The sequence below is a fragment of the Oncorhynchus nerka genome, linkage group LG16, assembly GCF_034236695.1.
Source record: "Oncorhynchus nerka isolate Pitt River linkage group LG16, Oner_Uvic_2.0, whole genome shotgun sequence".
NCBI classification, from domain to species: Eukaryota; Metazoa; Chordata; class Actinopteri; order Salmoniformes; family Salmonidae; genus Oncorhynchus; species Oncorhynchus nerka.
The window spans coordinates 17,698,729-17,720,069 of record NC_088411.1 but is presented as its reverse complement, the minus strand read 5'-3'; the positions used below and the strand labels follow the sequence as shown (position 1 = coordinate 17,720,069).

Genomic DNA, 21,341 nt, shown 5'->3' with positions numbered 1-21,341 from the left:
TTTGTGGTGTGCACAAGTGACATGTTTTCCATCAGTGAGGAGGACAGCTCAGGGATATTCTAACGGGTAGCGTTATGATAGCTAGCTAGTTGAGCCCATGGCCAATGCTTGGCTAGCGGAGCTAACTAGCTTACAGACATGGCAGACGCATAAGTAAGTCATGTCAATTATTAAATAGCAACCTTGAGAATGTGGGGGGGGGGGGGGAGTTGGTTCCTTATCTGTAACTTATCTATAACTATATTGTATACTTGGTTGTTGTGTCAATTGCGGAAGTAAAAAAATATCATCCATCATTTATTAGATAGCAACCTTGACAGTCTAAGGTCTAAGTCTGTTGTGTCAATTCAAATCTACTTGTTTTCCCCATTTTCGGCGTGCTGATATTTCTCTCCAACTCTGGAATCTGTTCTGTTTGCTTCTCTGTTATGACAGCAGGAACTTTGCTTCACCACAGCCCTCTTTTAAAGAAAAAAAAATGACAACTGCCAAGATTTATATCAGTAACACTCTCTTGCTAAAATGTCTGCCAGCCCTCGCAGCCTGTCCACATTCCTCCCACCAGCTCCCCAGGGAGAGGTTGTATTTAATTATCCCCAGCCCGGGTGTTGTTCGCTGGGCACGTCTAGGCTGACAGAGACACCTGGCATGGAGGTCTGGAGCGTTTTACACTTGGCCAGCAAACAGATAGAGAGGGAGCTGAGTGGCTGAGACTTAGCTGGAGCGCCTGGAACTGGAAAGGCCTGGTGGTCCCTGGGGGTCTGTTAGGCCATGTCCACTCCCTCATCCATCTGTACTGCCCATTGTACAGGAGAGAGATGGGGATGGAGGAGGGGAAAGGGAAGGAGGGCAGGCTATGGGATTATTTGAGATACTTCTCAAAGAGGTTTTGAGATGTTTTCAGAACATTTAGGGTACAGGACAGAGAGGAGCTTTGACTGGGATAAGCTGGTTGAGTGGGGGGGTTGGAGGAGAGAGGGAGAGAAAACCAATACGAAGTAGTGATGAGAGACATGGATGGGTAGCAGGGGGATTCGTAGACAAACAGCATCTGGTGAAGATAAGGTCAAGCACATTGACTGCCTTTTGAGTGGTAGGGGACTGGGAAAGTGTGAAGTCAAAGAGGAAAATAGTGGAAAGAAAGAGGTGGAAAGAAATTAATCGAAGGAAGGCGTTGGGAGGTTGAAATCTCAGAGTACGATTAGCGTGACCATTGTCAGGAAGTGAACTTATCACGGCATCGATCTTTTATGGAAGCGCTTCCTATATAGGAATTGAAATTTCTGAAATTTCAAGTGCACCACGCATAGTTTATGATAAAAATCAAAATGTCATCAAAATTGACATCCAATATACCAAATTAAAGCTACACTCGTTGTGAATCTATTCACCAAGTCAGATTTGTAAAATGCTTTTCGGGGAAAGCATGAGACGCTATTATCTGTACCATGCAACCTCACAGAAATGCAGCATTACAAAAAACGACAGATTTTTCGTTAGCGCTCGCAAACGAAAAGGCTGAAATAAAATATAAAACATTCCTTACCTTTGACGAGCTTCATTCTTGGCACTCCTAGATGTCCCATAAACATCATTTAGGGTCTTTTTTCGATTAAATCGGTCCATATATAGCCTAGATATTGAGCTAGGAATACCTTGGGAATGGAGTAAAAAATTTGCATTTTATAACGTAACGTCATTTTTTAAAATGCCAAAAGTCGACGATAAACTTTCACAAAACACTTCGAAATACGTTTGTAATGCTACTTTAGGTATTATTACACGTTAATAAGCGATAAAATACCTCAGGAGACCGTGTGGAATCGTTAGCTGGTCCGTGGAGAAAAACATGTCTGAAAATGGTCGCTCGAAAATCTGGGCGGTGGCAGTAGGAAAGTAGTTCTCTTGTTTGGGTTAGACCAAGAATCAATTGCGAAACTAATGACGTAACTGTAGACAGCATGGGGAAGCTGTAGCCAATGAGAACGCGGCTCTATTTAATTCTGTTCTCTATAAACAATTGCCTGCAGGCGCGGAAGAATATATTTTTACACTTTCAGTGAACAGATTTTCATGACCTATTCGACCGAAACGCACGTTCTGTAAATGGCACAGGCGTTATTTAAACACTTTTGGAAAGGTCTGACTGTTTCCTTTCCACACAAACTAACCAAATGAACGTACCATATTCCTGGCATGAATAGCAGGGCGCTGAAATGTTGCGCGATTTTTTTTTTTAAGACTGCGAAAATTCGCTTGCTCCATAACAAGTTGGAACTCTCCAAGGGCACCTGGTGGGCCATAGATGGCAATAATGTTAAGCTTGAGTGGACAAGTGACAGTGACAGCATGGAATTCAAATGAGGAAATGGATCGGTGTGAAAGGGGAAACCTTTGAAAATCTCCAGGAGAAATGAGTCGACCTTTGCCACCACAATGGCCAGATGTTCTAGAACTATAACATGTCTCATTCTTTCCTTTGCTTTAACAGAGCTTGGCAAAATATATACTATATCTGGCATCCACCATATTTTCTTCACCAGTTTCTTTTATTCAGATCAGTGCAGATGAAGGACGGGAATTCACTGTAGAACATTGAAATGCACACTCCCACTAATTTGGTGTTCTAACGTGTAATTCCCTCTTCCTCCAGTACATAGATGACACACTTCCGGCAGAGTCTCCCTACCTGTACGGCCTCCACCCCAACGCTGAGATCGGCTTCCTAACGCAGACGTCTGAGAAGTTGTTCCGGACTGTGCTGGAGATGCAGCCCAGAGACGGAGGGGCCGGAGAGGGCAGTGGGACCACCAGAGATGAGAAGGTAGGGATGGACTAACTGTATGGAGGAAGAACAATGCGACAGTCATATATGGTAAAACCACAGGCTAACAGCCTACACCCATTGAGGTTCTCCATTGAGCATGGTTTTGGAGTCCAGGCTTCATCTGTGGCCCAGAAACCGGCCCATAGAGTGCAGAGGAAGTTGGGCCAATGTTAGAGTGATTGCTGCCTCTGAGATTCTAAGTTCTGTGAACTGATTCATATTTTGAAAGTGTCAAACCTGAACCATACTGATTGTAAGGTAAAGAATAAGGTAGTCTTTGGTCCAAGGCTCTATCAGGTCATAGATCTATAACACCCATCTGGCACTGACAGGAGTGACATAATACAGCACACGTCACTTCTACCCCCTGACAACCTATATGGGTTACCTTAACTACACTCTCCCAATGTCTGGACAATCTTATTCCCTTGTTCCCAATCCCCATATGCCTTACCTTAAATACACTCCCATGTGTTACCTCAGAAAAAGTAGTCCAATGTCTGAAACAATTATGATCATAGTGAATGAGCTCAATCCCCCCCTTACAATCTAAAGCACTCAGAAAAGTGTTATACTTAAGCAATAAGGCCAGAGGGGGTGTGGTATATGGCCAATATACCACGGCTAAGGACTGTTCTTACACACGACGCAAAGCAGAGTGCCTGGACACAGCCCTTAGCCGTGGTATGTTGGCCATATACCACAAATCCTGAGCTGCCTTATTGCTATTATAAACTGGTTACCAACGTAATTAGAGCAGTAAAAATAAATATTTTGTCATATCCGTGGTATACGGTCTAATATACCACGGCTGTCAGCCAATCAGTATTCAAGGCTCCAACCACCCAGTTTATAAATTCCAATACATTATGACCTCACTTTTCTAATATGCAAGCTAGCTTCCTGTTTAATGGGCGTTTGATAGATGTAGAGCAGTGACTTCTCCTTGTGTCCCTACACTATCTCACGCTTTAGTGCTGTCTGACTTTTCATGATATAGAAGTGTGTGTGTGCACATACATGTGGGTGCGTGTTTGTACGTGTGTGTGTGTGTTTGCCTGGGTGTATTATGACGGCTGACCTTTACAACTGAGAAACAGAGATAGTTATCTCTTAACAGATGACAACCAACGCTAGCGAACGATGTCCGTTTGAGCGCTTCCTGTTTGATATGCAGGCTTCCGCAGAGCTGAAGAAGACAGATTCAATATTTGAGCGGAGAATCCATAGTTATGATGACCTCCAATCCTTTGTTCAATGTTTAATCCGTGGATTGATCTCTAGTGCTGGAAAATGTGGACTCAGACATAAGCTTTCATCACTTACCCAACGGAAATATGAGACAAGGATTGATTCTCTGGTGATTTGACTTTTATTAAAGACAAACGGCTGCTGTTGTTGCAAATAATTCTCATGAATATTTATACTTTTTTTTTCTTCCATAATTTTCTTCGCAAGGATTCATTAGTGCTTGGAATTCTTATCATGTTTACTCGACGGATGTAATCTTTTTTTGATTCCCTACTTTTCAGTAACAAAATGTGACACCGGCACTGAGAAATTCTTGACAATGAACACAATCTATCGTTCCGTCATTAATACCGTCTTCACAATACATACAATACAAATTCAAGGTTAATATTTACCCCCTCTTTTGTGACTGTCTCATCACACACACCACACACACATACACACACACATACATACACACACACACCTTTACCCCAGGTACGGTCTGTGTTGGAGGAGATAATGGAGAAGTTACCAGAGGAGTTTAACATGGTAGAGCTGCTGGGGAAAGCTGAGGAGAGGACACCCTACCAGGTGGTGGCGCTGCAGGAGTGTGAAAGGATGAACACACTCACCCAGGAGATAAGGCGATCCCTACGCGAACTCAACCTTGGACTCAAGGTGAGTCAATCAATCATTCTATCAAGGTCAGCCAATCACAAACAGTCTTCTTTGTCTACTTCTTCTACTCACTCCCCCACAGTTACTTTGAGTTAACTTTGCTTTGAAGTTCAGATAATGACTTGTTTTGGGGTAAACAATGCCAGTGTCCACCGGTGGTGGGTGGCTGGGCACTGCCAACTGATAGACCACTGGCATTGGAGTCAACTTCCCCTTTTAGGGTTGAAGAATATATTTTTTTATCATTGGGGTAATGAGTCACGCTCTGTTGGTTAAGCCTGTATACAGTAGCTGTAGCAGTCTGGTCTGCTCTGTTATTATTCCTGCATAACTTTGTGTCACTAGTATTCCTCTGAAACGCAGGCTGTCTTCTTAAGTAGTGGTGAGTCAGCCCTCTGGCCCCTAGTGTGTGTGCGTGTGCACGTGTGCGTGTGCACGTGTGCGTTTCGTCTTAAGTGTTAGTCATAGTGAGGATTTGAGAAACAATGACCTTAAACACTGGAGAGAATATATTTTTTTAAATACATAAAAGTAAAATGACATTTCATGACATGGCCTGTTCTGGAATCCCAGCTGTATATTAGCTCAGTGTTGTCTTAGCAACGGCTGGTTTAGGGTTAAGGCAGGAGGCTATGTGCGTGTGTGAGTGCCTTTTTTAAGGAGTTATGAGCTTCGATGCCTCAACACATTTTCTCTGGTAAATGGCCTCAGTGAGTTAAAAGCTACGTACTTTATTTTACCAGTCAAATGTACTCATATTTCGACTTTACTGTGCAAATAAATTGGAACTATCAGAATCTCAGCCTTGGCTGGAAGCATTTGGGGGGTGGGAGGGGGTGTCCTGACTTGTTGAGGGATCTGAGTGATTTGGGGGAGAGTTAAAAGGTGACTGGTTCAGGGTTAACGCTCTGCAGTAGATGAGATACGTCTGGGAACTCTTTATCGCCTCAGTAAAGAAGGGTTATGACGGCGAGACATGAATACATTCATCAGCTAGCTACGGTATCATTCTGTGGAGGACACACTGTGTGTCATAGCCATTTAACTTGTTAGCCTCCATCCATATAATTATTCTGTTTTCTCTTTGGATAGAAATTGAAGAAAGTGAGTGACTGCTTTAGTTTATGCATGCTTCACCAGCTATGGGTTGCTGTTGCTAGTGGTTACAGGGTGGTATTGCTCAATGACACACAGGATTTAAATTTTAGTGTGAAAAAGACAACTCCAATAACTGTGAGATTTCTCCTCAGTGTTCTTGCAGAAATCCACAGGAAAAAGTACATTATTAATTAAAACATTGTTTGAATACAAAATGTGCCTTACTAATAAAACATTTGACACAAACTCATTCCATAATTGACTGCCAATAAAGGTTCTCTGAATCTCATTCCCATCGCTTTTTTTTTGGTTCCTCCCTCTCAGGGAGAGCTGACTATGACCAGTGACATGGAGAGTCTCCAGACGGCCATCTTCCTGGACCTGGTCCCAGAGTCGTGGACCAGACGGGCCTACCCGTCTATGTGTGGCCTGGTCCTGTGGTTCACTGACCTGCTGGGGAGGATCAAGGACCTGGAGGCCTGGGCCACTGACTTCATCTTGCCCTCAGCCGTCTGGCTGGCCGGCTTCTTCAACCCTCAGTCCTTTCTGACAGCCATCATGCAGGCTATGGCTCGCAGGTAGGTTGGCATGATAATCGATATTACAGAAATATAGCCTAAAAAAGTGGATTCAATGATACTTGTGCTAACGCAGGCTCGGCACGATCACAGATATTATCAGATAATGGAAACAAAACTGTTATTCGCTTTATAATAATGTGAGAAGTACAGTTTTTCTCATTTCAAAACCGTTTTCTCTGTGAGAATAGAATTCCCACTGTCAATTATCACGATAAAAGCTGTTCTCACGATACTACTTTTTTAAAATATGTATTTTTTATTTCACCTTTATTTAACCAGGTAGGCAAGTTGAGAACAAGTTCTCATTTACAATTGCGACCTGGCCAAGATAAAGCAAAGCAGTTCGACACATACAACGAGACAGAGTTACACATGGAGTAAAACAAACATGCAGTCAATAATACAGTAGAAACAAGTCTATATACGATGTGAGCAAATGAGGTGAGATAAGGGAGGTAAAGGCAGGTGATTGTGATACAACATTCCATGATGTTCCCATGATTCCTCCTGTCAGGAATGAGTGGCCTCTGGACAGGATGTGTCTGCAGTGTGACGTCACCAAGAAGAACAGAGAGGACTTCAGCACTCCTCCCAGGGAGGGGGCCTACGTACACGGACTGTACATGGAGGGAGCTCGCTGGGACACTCAGGTACAGAGAGGGGTTATATAGGGGACATATAGATGACACAAAGGTGACATAGCTAGTGAGACTTGGGTATGTATGTCAGAGAGGGGCCTACGGACATGGACTGTACGTGGAAGGAGCTTGCTGGGACACACAGGTGGGGATGTCACCTCATTGAGGAGTCGTGTGGCTGACGTATCAGTGACTTAAGAGTGACATAGTCGTGTTGTGTGTGTGTGTGTGTACATAGGTTTCCCACCTTCACTGCACGCGTGAAGAGGCTTACAGTCCATACATGGTTAGAGAGGGTAAAGTAGTTATTGAATTAAAGTTTATCTCAAGGTTACTTCAGTTACTACTGTAGTATGGAATACTGTGTGTGTGAGTGTGCCAGTCAGGCTTGCTTTTCATTATATGTATGCATCCAGCTCTCCTGCAGGGTCCCAGTGGACCTGTTAATTAGTGAATGTGTCGAGTATGCACTGGCACACTTTAATCACCCTTATGAGTGGCACTGCTGTGTTCTCTCTTTATTAAAAGCTGGAGACAGACAGACAGGGAGAAGTATAGGCAGACAGTCAGACTGAGAGACGAGCAGCGAGGGAGACAGGCGGGCAGTCCGGGAGGGAGGAAGGCAGGCAACGATGGAGACAGTGTCCTCTCCCGTCCTCTCCCCCTCTCCGCTCCGCTCCTCTCCTCTCTCCTCCTAACTTCTGTCTTGCACTCATATTGGCTCCTCTCATCTCCACTCCTCCTCTCAGCCCTGGGCCAGCACTGTGCCCGTGTAGTGTCAGGGTGTAACGGAGTGTGAACGGGAGTGTGAGCAGCATCCCTCCATCTGGAGCCCGGCTCTGGCGCTGCAGCTGTACAAGTCAAAGATTTATGATAAACCAGCTCATCTGTATGAATGAGCCAAGCTACTTATTCAGGGGATGCGGACATCAAAGGCGGGGGAATACACAGTAGCACTCTATGTGTATATAATACAGATCTAGAGATGATAGTGGGGGGATGGGAAGGGTGTGTGTTTGGTACTGTAGCTTATTTGCTTTGTCATTTTTTTGTTGGTGGGGTTGCAGGTACAATATTCAATTTACACAGTTTATACCACACGTACCTGTAGGCTGCCACTCAAAAGTAAAGAAAAAATAAATACATACAGAGAAATGATCAGATTGATCACACATGATTTAGTAATAATACAATTGGTATGTAAAGAAAAGAGAAACAAAAAGAGGTGGGCCTACACCCCAACATGTCTCCGTCCAACCCTCCCCTCACTTTCCGCTCCTTCCCACCCCGCCTGGCAACACAGGTTGGTTGTCTGTCTCCACCACTTATCCCCTAAGCCCCAACCCTCACCCTGCCACTTATCCCCTAAGCCCCAACCCTCACCCTGCCACTTATCCCCTAAGCCCCAACCCTCACCCGCCACTTATCCCCTAAGCCCCCACCTTTCCCCCAACCACTTATCCCCTAAGCCCCCACCCGCCCCCGCCACTTATCCCCTAAGCCCCAACCCTCACCCCGCTACTTATCCCCTAAGCCCCCACCTTTCCCCCACCACTTATCCCCTAAGCCACCACCCACACCCCACCACTTATCCCCTAAGCCCCCACCAGTCCCCCACCACTTATCCCCTAAGTCCCACCTTTCCCCCACCACATACCCTAAGCCCAAACCCTCACCCTGCCACTTATCCCCTAAGCCCCAACCCTCACCCTGACACTTATCCCCTAAGCCTCAACCCTCACCCTGCCACTTATCCCCTAACTTCCCAACCCTCACCCTGCCACTTATCCCCTAACTTCCCAACCCTCACCCGCCACTTATCCCCTAAGCCCCAACCCGCACCCCACCACTTAACCCCTAAGCCCTCACCAGCCTCCCACCACTTATCCCCTAAGCCCCCACCAGACCCCCACCACTTATCCCCTAAGCCACCACCCACACCCCGCCACTTATCCCCTAAGCCCCACCCCACCACATATCCCCTAAGCCCCATGTGCCCCCCACCACTTATCCCCTAAACCCCCACCTGCCCCCACCACTTAGCCCCTAAGCCCCAACCCGCACCCCGCCACTTATCCCCTAATCACCCCCACCCACCCTCACTACTTATCCCATAAGCACACACCCCACCACTTATACCCTAATCAGTTTTCATTGGAAAAGGTTAGCACTGAAGAGAAAAAAAGATAGAATAAGGATTTTTCTTTGCTGGTCTCTGGGTAGATAAATCTAGCTAGCTAAGTCAGCCATTGGTTAGGCTAGATAAAGGCATCTGCCATTCAACCGTATACGGGCAACATTTTGGAGTGACTTAATGGCTGGGACCGTTTTTACAAAAACGTATGGAAACTTCTGCCTTCTTGAAGGCTAACAGGTCACTGCACAATAGCGAGCAATAGTTTTCCCACGGTCTAGCTAGCTAGCTTTGTTGTTGGTTAGTTTGCAGTGGCTGCAGCAGGTGTCAGCCATCTCTCTTTGTTGCATTTAAAGTGGAACTGACAGCATTTCAGCAACATGAAATCTTATTCAAATCTGTTCATATACACCCCCCAGGGGGGTTGTCAAGTGACTACTGAGATACAGTGCCTTGCGAAAGTATTCGGCCCCCTTGAACTTTGCGACCTTTTGCCACATTTCAGGCTTCAAACATAAAGATATAAAACTATTTTTTTGTGAAGAATCAACAACAAGTGGGACACAATCATGAAGTGGAACGACATTTATTGGATATTTCAAACTTTTTTAACAAATCAAAAACTGAAAAATTGGGCGTGCAAAATTATTCGGCCCCCTTAAGTTAATACTTTGTAGCGCCACCTTTTGCTGCGATTACAGCTGTAAGTCGCTTGGGGTATGTCTCTATCAGTTTTGCACATCGAGAGACTGAAATTTTTTCCCATTCCTCCTTGCAAAACAGCTCGAGCTCAGTGAGGTTGGATGGAGAGCATTTGTGAACAGCAGTTTTCAGTTCTTTCCACAGATTCTCGATTGGATTCAGGTCTGGACTTTGACTTGGCCATTCTAACACCTGGATATGTTTATTTTTGAACCATTCCATTGTAGATTTTGCTTTATGTTTTGGATCATTGTCTTGTTGGAAGACAAATCTCCGTCCCAGTCTCAGGTCTTTTGCAGACTCCATCAGGTTTTCTTCCAGAATGGTCCTGTATTTGGCTCCATCCATCTTCCCATCAATTTTAACCATCTTCCCTGTCCCTGCTGAAGAAAAGCAGGCCCATACCATGATGCTGCCACCACCATGTTTGACAGTGGGGATGGTGTGTTCAGGGTGATGAGCTGTGTTGCTTTTACACCAAACATAACGTTTTGCATTGTTGCCAAAAAGTTCAATTTTGGTTTCATCTGACCAGAGCACCTTCTTCCACATGTTTGGTGTGTCTCCCAGGTGGCTTGTGGCAGACTTTAAACGACACTTTTTATGGATATCTTTAAGAAATGGCTTTCTTCTTGCCACTCTTCCATAAAGGCCAGATTTGTGCAATATACGACTGATTGTTGTCCTATGGACAGAGTCTCCCACCTCAGCTGTAGATCTCTGCAGTTCATCCAGAGTGATCATGGGCCTCTTGGCTGCATCTCTGATCAGTCTTCTCCTTGTATGAGCTGAAAGTTTAGAGGGACGGCCAGGTCTTGGTAGATTTGCAGTGGTCTGATACTCCTTCCATTTCAATATTATCGCTTGCACAGTGCTCCTTGGGATGTTTAAAGCTTGGGAAATCTTTTTGTATCCAAATCCGGCTTTAAACTTCTTCACAACAGTATCTCGGACCTGCCTGGTGTGTTCCTTGTTCTTCATGATGCTCTCTGCGCTTTTAACGGACCTCTGAGACTATCACAGTGCAGGTGCATTTATACGGAGACTTGATTACACACAGGTGGATTGTATTTATCATCATTAGTCATTTAGGTCAACATTGGATCATTCAGAGATCCTCACTGAACTTCTGGAGAGAGTTTGCTGCACTGAAAGTAAAGGGGCTGAATAATTTTGCACGCCCAATTTTTCAGTTTTTGATTTGTTAAAAAAGTTTGAAATATCCAATAAATGTTGTTCCACTTCATGATTGTGTCCCACTTGTTGTTGATTCTTCACAAAAAAATACAGTTTTATATCTTTATGTTTGAAGCCTGAAATGTGGCAAAAGGTCGCAAAGTTCAAAGGGGCCGAATACTTTCGCAAGGCACTGTATGGTCATTTTCACATTTTCATACATTTTAGAATGTTTGGGAATTAGATATACTAAGGTATTTGTGAAAATGTGATAGCAAAATAGAGTGGGAAAGCAGCCTTGTGTTTGGACAATAATAGACACTGCAGTAAATAAAACCAGCTGTCTTGTCCAGGACCGGTCGACACAGACCCATGCGCTATAGCCTGTCAGATCTACAGTAGGCCTTTATGCAAACAAGCCATTTGCCACACGGCCCTGCCATCATTCACTTTGAACTGGATTGTGTGTTTACAGGCAGTTGCAACAGCACGACTTTAGATCTTTAGAACTCATTCGCCAAAACTAACAAAATACACCGGAATAGATTTCTGCAAATATGTAAACACCTTGGGGGTCCTCTTACATTTGGTCAAACAACCATGAAAAGGTAGTCTCTCTCTCCCTCAGTTATGCACATCATGAACAACAAGATCAACAACTAATTCTAGCCAGAGCAAGATGAGCTCAAATCTAATGAAGGAACATTAGATAAACCCTCTCAAAACTTTTTCATCTATTTGACTGTCAAAATTGCAATAATAAACCATGGGGAATTGTAGCCTCCTCGTCCTTCTGCAGCTTGCCTGCCAATGCATGCTCGTCCCAACCAAGGACCCAAGCTCACTGGCTAAAGTTGGCTAGCTTGCTACTTCCAGACACAAATGAGAGAACCCTCACTCTGACCATTTTACTCACCATAGCAGAGCTGGTTAGGCTGTTTACATGTTATCTAGAGCGTTTTTTACTAGAACTTTTTTTTGTCTACGTTTACTGACACCAGTCATATTCAGCAGGTGTTGCGTGTTTCTAAATTCATCAGTTGTTCTGCACTCTGGCACAGTCATATGAGAGTGCTCTGAAATCGGAGTAGATAGCCAGAGTGAATTTGCGAACTCAAGAAAGATGCTAACTGGATAACTGTGGATAAAGTTATTGGTAGCTGTGTATAGCCACCGAAAACGATACGAGAGGAAACATTTTGTTACTCACCCAATCCTTCAATGACATGACATCCTCCTAGCAATCTAGCTAATGTTAGGCTCTGTGTTTTTAGCTTGCTACATAAATAGGTACGCTAGCCAATTAGCCACGTTATGACTGACTTGTGATCATTGCCCTTGCTTGTTTGATTGTATTGACATTCCCAGCCTTAGTTACATTCGTCAATTTTTGTCCAGAATATTGAGTCGTTGAAACTGAAACAGTGAATTCCAAATGGAGGCAGCAAACAATGTACCAGGCCAGCTGGGATTTACAACCTGATAGCAAATATTTTTGGGACTACCAAGAAATGTATTGGGGAATTATATTAATGCATTGAACTGCATCCATCTATTTTGCCAACAATGCCTTAGTGTACGACGTGGAACGTTGAGTCCAATATAACCTATTTTGAAACCTCTTATGGAGTTGATTTTGTAGCATAAACAGTGAATTAGATATTTTTGACTGATATTATGATTGTCTGTTTGTTTCATATCTGGAAAGGAGTTAAAACTCTGTCAGTTCCACTTTAAACATTAGGTGACTGGATACTTTGTGTGTCAAACGTGAATTTTTTTTTTTTTTTTGCAATGGGAAGTAATCGTTGTACATTTTGATTGGGAAATGATTAATGGTTGTGTTTTTCTATTCTTATGATTGGGACCTACTGGCTTATTATGTCCAGGTGAATGGACTGCTTATTCTTTAACATCATGCTGTGTGTGAATGCTGTCTTTCCGTTGGCCCTATGCAGTGGTATAGTGGTTCCTGGAGAAGGGGGTATACTCAAATGTTGCCAAAAAGTTCCCAAATGGCCCGCCAGGCGAAGGAAAGGCACCCTGGGTGAAAAGTCCCATGTTTTCCTGTTATTTTAATGAATTCCCCTATAGATTTTTCTGACATTCACTCTCAATCACTTTTTTTTAATAGAATATCGTATTTAAGTCCACAACAATGCTTAAACCACATCATTCTGACAGGCCCACCAGTGGGTGGGCCTCTGTCCTCCCAGGCCCATCCATGTCTACGCCCCTGATGCAAACAGGGCATGATGACAAGTGCACATCACAAATAGCCTACTAAACAACACTTCAGACTCAACTTTTTCAGTACCTGGTTTGCATACCCATTGTTGTCTTAGTTAGCATTTACTGGTAGATATCATAAGCTGAAATGTCTTTCCTACCCTACCGGCTACCGATGTCATTCTTCTGTGAGCTGCTCCATGCCAAAACCAGCTGAGAGCTGCACACTCTTGCTGCCTGCGGATGATGTTCCTCTGAAACAAGGCTATGTGTGTGGCGCGCATGTGAATATATTTCACGTGCTTTGCGTTTGTGTAAGCCGCTGATTGTGTAGGTATGATTTCTCTATTGTAGTACGTAATTGGTAAGTAGTATACCTCCACTACACTACTTTGATACGCATCAATAGGGATTAAGAAGGGATTATACGCAATGCCCACTGAATAAAAGTGTGTATACAGTTTATACCTACAAATAGCCTCCACTACACCACTGGCCCTTTTTTTTAAACAAAAAGTGCTCTCCTACATGAGTATACTAGTATTACGGTTGCTGTCCTTTCAGAGTCATGAACCTGGTACACACTGAAGGTCCTATAGGTTCACCACTGTACTAACCTGTCACACACTGAAGGCCTATAGGTTCACCACTGTACTAACCTGTCACACACTGAAGACCTATAGGTTCACCACTGTACTAACCTGTCACACACTGAAGACCTATAGGTTCACCAATGTACTAACCTGTCACACACTGAAGGTCCTATAGGTTCACCACTGTACTAACCTGTCACACACTGAAGGTCCTATAGGTTCACCGCTGTACTAACCTGTCACACACTGAAGACCTATAGGTTCACCACTGTACTAACCTGTCACACACTGAAGACCTATAGGTTCACCACTGTACTAACCTGTCACACACTGAAGGTCTATAGGTTCACTCTACTAACCTGTCACATACTGAAGGTCTATAGGTTCACTCTACTAACCTGTCACACACTGAAGGTCCAATAGGTTCACCACTGTACTAACCTGTCACACACTGAAGACCTATAGGTTCACCACTGTACTAACCTGTCACACACTGAAGCCCTATAGATTCACCACTGTACTAACCTGTCACACACTGAAGGTCTATAGGTTCACCACTGTACTAACCTGTCACACACTGAAGGTCCTATAGGTTCACCACTGTACTAACCTGTCACACACTGAAGACCTATAGGTTTACCACTGTACTAACCTGTCACACACTGAAGGTCTATAGGTTCACCACTGTACTAACCTGTCACACACTGAAGGTCCTATAGGTTCACCACTGTACTAACCTGTCACACACTGAAGGTCCTATAGGTTCACCACTGTACTAGCCTGTCACACACTGAAGACCTATAGGTTCACCACTGTACTAACCTGTCACACACTGAAGGCCTATATGTTCACCACTGTACTAACCTGTCACACACTGAAGGTCTATAGGTTCACCACTGTACTAACCTGTCACACACTGAAGGCCTATAGGTTCACCACTGTACTAACCTGTCACACACTGAAGACCTAGAGGTTCACCACTGTACTAACCTGTTACACACTGAAGGTCCTATAGGTTCACCACTGTACTAACCTGTCACACACTGAAGACCTAGAGGTTCACCACTGTACTAACCTGTCACACACTGAAGGCCTATAGGTTCACTCTACTAACCTGTCACACACTGAAGGTCCTATAGGTTCACCACTGTACTAACCTGTCACACACTGAAGATCTAGAGGTTCACCACTGTACTAACCTGTCACACACTGAAGGTCCTATAGGTTCACAACTGTACTAACCTGTCACACACTGAAGACCTATAGGTTCACAACTGTACTAACCTGTCACACTGAAGACCTATAGGTTCACCACTGTACTAACCTGTCACACACTGAAGGCCTATAGGTTCACCACTGTACTAACCTGTCACACTGAAGACCTATAGGTTCACCACTGTACTAACCTGTCACACACTGAAGATCTATAGGTTCACCACTGTACTAACCTGTCACACACTGAAAACCTAGAGGTTCACCACTGTACTAACCTGTCACACACTGAAGGCCTATAGGTTCACTCTACTAACCTGTCACACACTGAAGGTCCTATAGGTTCACCACTGTACTAACCTGTCACACACTGAAGATCTAGAGGTTCACCACTGTACTAACCTGTCACACACTGAAGGTCCTATAGGTTCACAACTGTACTAACCTGTCACACACTGAAGACCTATAGGTTCACCACTGTACTAACCTGTCACACACTGAAGACCTATAGATTCACCACTGTACTAACCTGTCACACACTGAAGGTCTATAGGTTCACCACTGTACTAACCTGTCACACACTGAAGGTCTATAGGTTCACCACTGTACTAACCTGTCACACACTGAAGGTCCTATAGGTTCACCACTGTACTAACCTGTCACACACTGAAGGTCTATAGGTTCACCACTGTACTAACCTGTCACACACTGAAGGCCTATAGGTTCACACACTGAAGGTCCTATAGGTTCACCACTGTACTAACCTGTCACACTGAAGACCTATAGGTTCACCACTGTACTAACCTGTCACACACTGAAGGTCTATTGGTTCACCTCTGTACTAACCTGTCACACACTGAAGACCTATAGGTTCACCACTGTACTAACCTGTCACACACTGAAGGTCCTATAGGTTCACCACTGTACTAACCTGTCACGCACTGAAGGTCCTATAGGTTCACCACTGTACTAACCTGTCACACACTGAAGGTCCTATAGGTTCACCACTGTACTAACCTGTCACACACTGAAGACCTATAGGTTCACCACTGTACACACACTAACCTGGTCACACACTGAAACCTGTCACACACTGAAGGTCCTATAGGTTCACCACTGTACTAACCTGTCACACACTGAAGGTCCTATAGGTTCACCACTGTACTAACCTGTCACACACTGAAGGTCCTATAGCTTCACCACTGTACACCACTGTACTAACCTGTCACACACTGAAGACCTATAGGTTCCTATAGGTTCACCACTGTACTAACCTGTCACACACTGAAGGTCCTATAACCTGGTTCACCACTGTACTAACCTGTCACACACTGAAGACCTAGAGGTTCACCACTGTACTAACCTGGTCACACACCTGTCACACACTGAAGGTCCTATAGGTTCACCACTTACTAACCTGTCACACACTGAAGACCTATAGGTCCCACTGTACTAACCTGTCACACACTGAAGGTCCTATAGGTTCACCACTGTACTAACCTGTCACACACTGAAGGTCCTAGGTTCACCACTGTACTAACCTGGTTCACCACTGAAGGTCCTATAGGTTCACCACTGTACTAACCTGTCACACACTGAAGGTCCTATAGGTTCACCACTGTACTAACCTGTCACACACTGAAGGTCTATAGGTTCACACACTGAAGGCCTAACACCACTGTACTAACCTGAAGACCTATAGGTTCACCACTGTACTAACCTGTCACACACTGAAGACCTATAGGTTCACCACTGTACTAACCTGTCACACACTGAAGGTCCTATAGGTTCACCACTGTACTAACCTGTCACGCACTGAAGGTCCTATAGGTTCACCACTGTACTAACCTGTCACACACTGAAGGCCCTATAGGTTCACCACTGTACTAACCTGTCACACACTGAAGACCTATAGGTTCACCACTGTACTAACCTGTCACACACTGAAGGTCTATTGGTTCACCTCTGTACTAACCTGTCACACACTGAAGACCTAGAGGTTCACCACTGTACTAACCTGTCACACACTGAAGATCTATAGGTTCACCACTGTACTAACCTGTCACACACTGAAGACCTATAGGTTCACCACTGTACTAACCTGTCACACACTGAAGGTCCTATAGGTTCACACACTGAAGGTCCTATAGGTTCACACACTGAAGGTCCTATAGGTTCACACAATGAAGGCCTATAGGTTCACACACTGAAGGTCCTATAGGTTCACACACTGAAGGTCCTATAGGTTCACACACTGAAGGTCCTATAGGTTCACACACTGAAGGTCCTATAGGTTCACACACTGAAGGTCCTATAGGTTCACACACTGAAGGTCCTATAGGTTCACACACTGAAGGTCCTATAGGTTCACACACTGAAGGTCCTATAGGTTCACACACTGAAGGCCTATAGGTTCACACACTGAAGGCCTATAGGTTCACACACTGAAGGTCCTATAGGTTCACACACTGAAGGTCCTATAGGTTCACACACTGAAGGTCCTATAGGTTCACACACTGAAGGTCCTATAGGTTCACACACTGAAGGTCCTATAGGTTCACACACTGAAGGTCCTATAGGTTCACACACTGAAGGCCTATAGGTTCACACACTGAAGGTCTGTAGGTTCACCACTGCACAAACATGACTATAATAGATATAAAGGCTGTTAAGATACTGTATTCATGTTTCAAGAAAGGAGTGTATATATTTGGCTTGGCGAAGCGGTTTTAGGGCTGACTAAATGGAAGCTGATAATGAGTTTTTTTACTTCGCTGGTCTCGGCTGGTCTCGGGAAGAAATTATGAGTCCTCACTGTCCGAGATCGAGTCAAGACCAAGTACAAATGTATTCGACACCGAGACAAGACCGATACACTCAATATGTGGTCTCGAGACCGTATTACTACAACACTGGAAAATAGGTCTATATATTTTGTTTGTATGTACAGCACATGGCCAAAAGTATGTGGACACCCTTTCAAATTAGTGTATTCAGCTATTTCAGCCACACCCGTTGCTGACCAGTGTATACAATTGAGCACACAGCCATGCAATCTCCATAGACAAACATTGGCAGTAGAATGGCCCGTAGTGAAGAGCTCAGTCACTTTTAACGTGGCACCGTCATAGGACGCCACCTTTCCAACAAGTCAGTTTGTAATATTTCTGCCCTGCTAAAGCTGCCCCGGTTAACTGTAAGTGCTCTTATTGTGAAGTGGAAACGTCTAGGAGCAACAGCGGCTCAGCCGCTAAGTAGTAGGCCACACAAGCTCACAGAAGGGAACCGCCGAGTGCTGAAGCGCATAGCGCATAAAAATTGTCTGTCCTCGGGTGCAACACCCACTACCGAGTCCCAAACTGCCTCTGGAAGCAATGTCAGCACAATAACTGCTCGCCCGGAGCTTCATGAAATGGGTTTCCATGGCCGAGCAGCCACACACAAGCCTAAGATCCCCATACGCAATGCCAAGTGTCGACTGGAGTGGTATAAAGCTCTTCGCCATTGGACCCTGGAGCAGTGGAAACGTTCTCTGGAGTAATGAATCAGGAGGAATAATGGTCTGGGCCTGTTTTCATGGTTCTGGCCCCTTTGTTCCAGTGAAGGGAAATCTTAACTCTACAGCATACAATGACATTCTAAACCATTCTGTGCTTCCAACTTTGTGGCAACAGTTTGAGGAAGGTCCTTTCCTGTTTCAGCAGGACAATGCTCTGTGTACAAAGTAAGGTCCATACATACATGTTTTAGGGGGATTGGTGTGGAAGAACTTGACTGCCCTGCACACAGCCCTGACCTCAACAACATCAAACACCTTTGGGATGAATTGGAACGCCGACTGCGAGCCAGGCCTAATCGGCTAACATCAGTGCCCAACCTCACTAATGCTCTAGTGGCTGAATGGAAGCAAGTCCCCGCAGCAATTTCCAACATCTAGTGGAAAACCTTCCCAGAAAAGTGGAGGCTGGGAGGGGGGACCAACTCCATATTAATGCCCATGATTTTGGAAGGAGGTGTACGACGAGCAGGTGTCCACATACTTTTGGCCATGTAGTTTAAGTGTTGGGCTTTATAGATTGTTTATATGTATATGTTGGGCTTTACAATCATGCACCTGAGCTCAATTTCGAGTCTGAATACTTATGTAAATAAGGTATTTCTGTTTTTTATTTTTAATACATTTGCAAACATTTTTAAAAACCTGTTTTTACTTTGTCATTTGTCATTGTGTGTAGATTGCTAAAAATGCCAAGGTCATATTTATCCATATTCTGTTCCAGTTAAAGGGTTGTTCAGATTCAGTTAGATCTGTGGAAGTACAGTAGCTTATTAATAAGATACACTATAGCCAGTTTTGTCTTTGCAACAAATAAATATCTATTCTCTCCTAATGGTGACGGATGCTGTTATCTTTTTATATTTCCATCAACCCGATACACCTTCAAGAAGATGATTGTCATTCATTTCAATGAGATGGGGCGGGGTCTTTTACGACCCTCATTATTCCTATTTACCTAAATACACATAAAGCTATCAATGTTTAAAAGAATGCAAAAAAAAAATGTTCCGACTGCTGATGCAATTAGGGCTGTAATTCAGACAGACGTCATAAAGTGGCTTCGCCTCTTCGTCCTCCAAGCTTCTCCTCCAAAGTCATTAGGATTTACATTTGCTTCCTGGAGTCAGCTAGCTTCGTGGTGGAACTTCTGTCTCCTGGACACTAAGTGGAGAGAGGATTAATTAGTGAGATGGACCGCTCTGTTTCCTGTTTGAGCGTGTTTGGAAAGTCTGCTCTGAAAGGCAGGAGAAGACAGGATAACTTCAGACTTATAGTGACTTTCACACACTGTTCAAGGGTACCCCAAATATTGAGCCCCTAAATTGTCCTTCTGCCAACTCAGTTAGATTCATTTAATTACATCTGCTGTATTGTTTAAGAATGATTTAATTCAGTTTGACCAAATACAACCTTCAGGAAATAAAATTGCTTTAGTTATATGGTAATACTTAATTTTCACATTATTCCTGTTGTTTGTCTTAAGGGCACCTTCACTGAAGAAAAGTGTATAGTTGAGATACTTTTTTCTCAAAGACCATGTCATTGTCCTCTCTCCCTCTCCTACCAGGCTGGTATGATGGTGGATGCCCGTCTGAAGGAACTGACCCCCACCATGCCCGTCATCTTCATCAGAGCCATCCCTGTGGACAAGCAGGAGGTGCGTAACGTCTACCAGTGTCCTGTCTACAAGACCAGACAGAGAGGACCCACCTATGTATGGACCTTCAACCTCAAGACCAAAGATAACCCTTCCAAGTGGACCCTAGCTGGGGTGGCCCTGCTACTGCAGATCTAAATGCAAGTTGTATCTTGTTTTTGTAGATCCAAAGTTTTAAACATACTGTGACGTTTCGGTCAGAGACCTTCATCAGACATAATCTTGCCAGCCAACTTCAGAATGGAGTCGATTTGACTGACCTTTTTCTTTGGACATAAACATGAACCTAGCTAACTGTACAGCACACTTATCAGACCGTCTTTTAATAGTTGTTACGAGTTGAGTTCTAGATTGATCTCACTTGTCGAAAGGAGGGAATGTTCCTGTCAAAATGAGGAACGAAGTGAGAAGGTTCAAAAGAAAGATTTATTCTGTCTTAAAGAGAAGAGAAACCCTACACCAAATAGATAGGTTTGTCCTGTAATACTTAAATCAGTATAATCCAAAAATAATCTACTCTGGAGATCTCAAATAGTAGTTTCTTCTTTTTTTAAACACCAATTTTGTAGAATAAAGACTTTTATACTGAACCATCCAAGAGTGCAGTCAGGTGATTTGCGTTCACTGTGTTGCTCCTCTTTCCCCTCCATTTTCTCTCATCTACAGTCATTCTCTCGAACTTTCTCAAAGCAGTCTTCTCCACCAACCACCTCCTTCCTAAATAACCTTCCCAGCTCTAAAGCTCATTCTGCAGTCTCACATATACTGTATACCCATCCATTGCACCCAGACATGTGCAGACTGCACACATACACACACACACACACACACACACGGACACCATAAAAGGATCACGAGGAGGGATTCATTTTATCGTGGTGGTGTATAAGTTATGATGCCTCAGCTATCTCTATTTCGCTCTCTTTCTCTCTCATCAGCTCCGTCTCCCTGGTGTCTCCTTTATCCAGTTATTGGAGGGCCTTAACAAAGCACCATGAGACAGAGAGGCATGAGGAGGAGGGAT

The 21,341-nt window shown here is 44.1% G+C and overlaps 1 protein-coding gene across 1 annotated transcript in view; it reads left to right on the top strand.

The window, feature by feature from the left end:
- The window catches only part of dnah9 (dynein, axonemal, heavy chain 9), a 141,668-nt gene extending 120,761 nt beyond the window's left edge, over positions 1–20,907 (top strand). The window contains exons 72-76 of the mRNA XM_029684902.2: positions 2,654–2,824; positions 4,556–4,738; positions 6,161–6,414; positions 6,932–7,067; positions 20,228–20,907. Coding sequence (XP_029540762.2) covers positions 2,654–2,824; positions 4,556–4,738; positions 6,161–6,414; positions 6,932–7,067; positions 20,228–20,455 — 972 coding nt within the window. The 3' untranslated portion in view covers positions 20,456–20,907. The remainder of the gene's footprint in view (positions 1–2,653; positions 2,825–4,555; positions 4,739–6,160; positions 6,415–6,931; positions 7,068–20,227) is intronic.
- Positions 20,908–21,341: the final 434 nt, after the last annotated feature.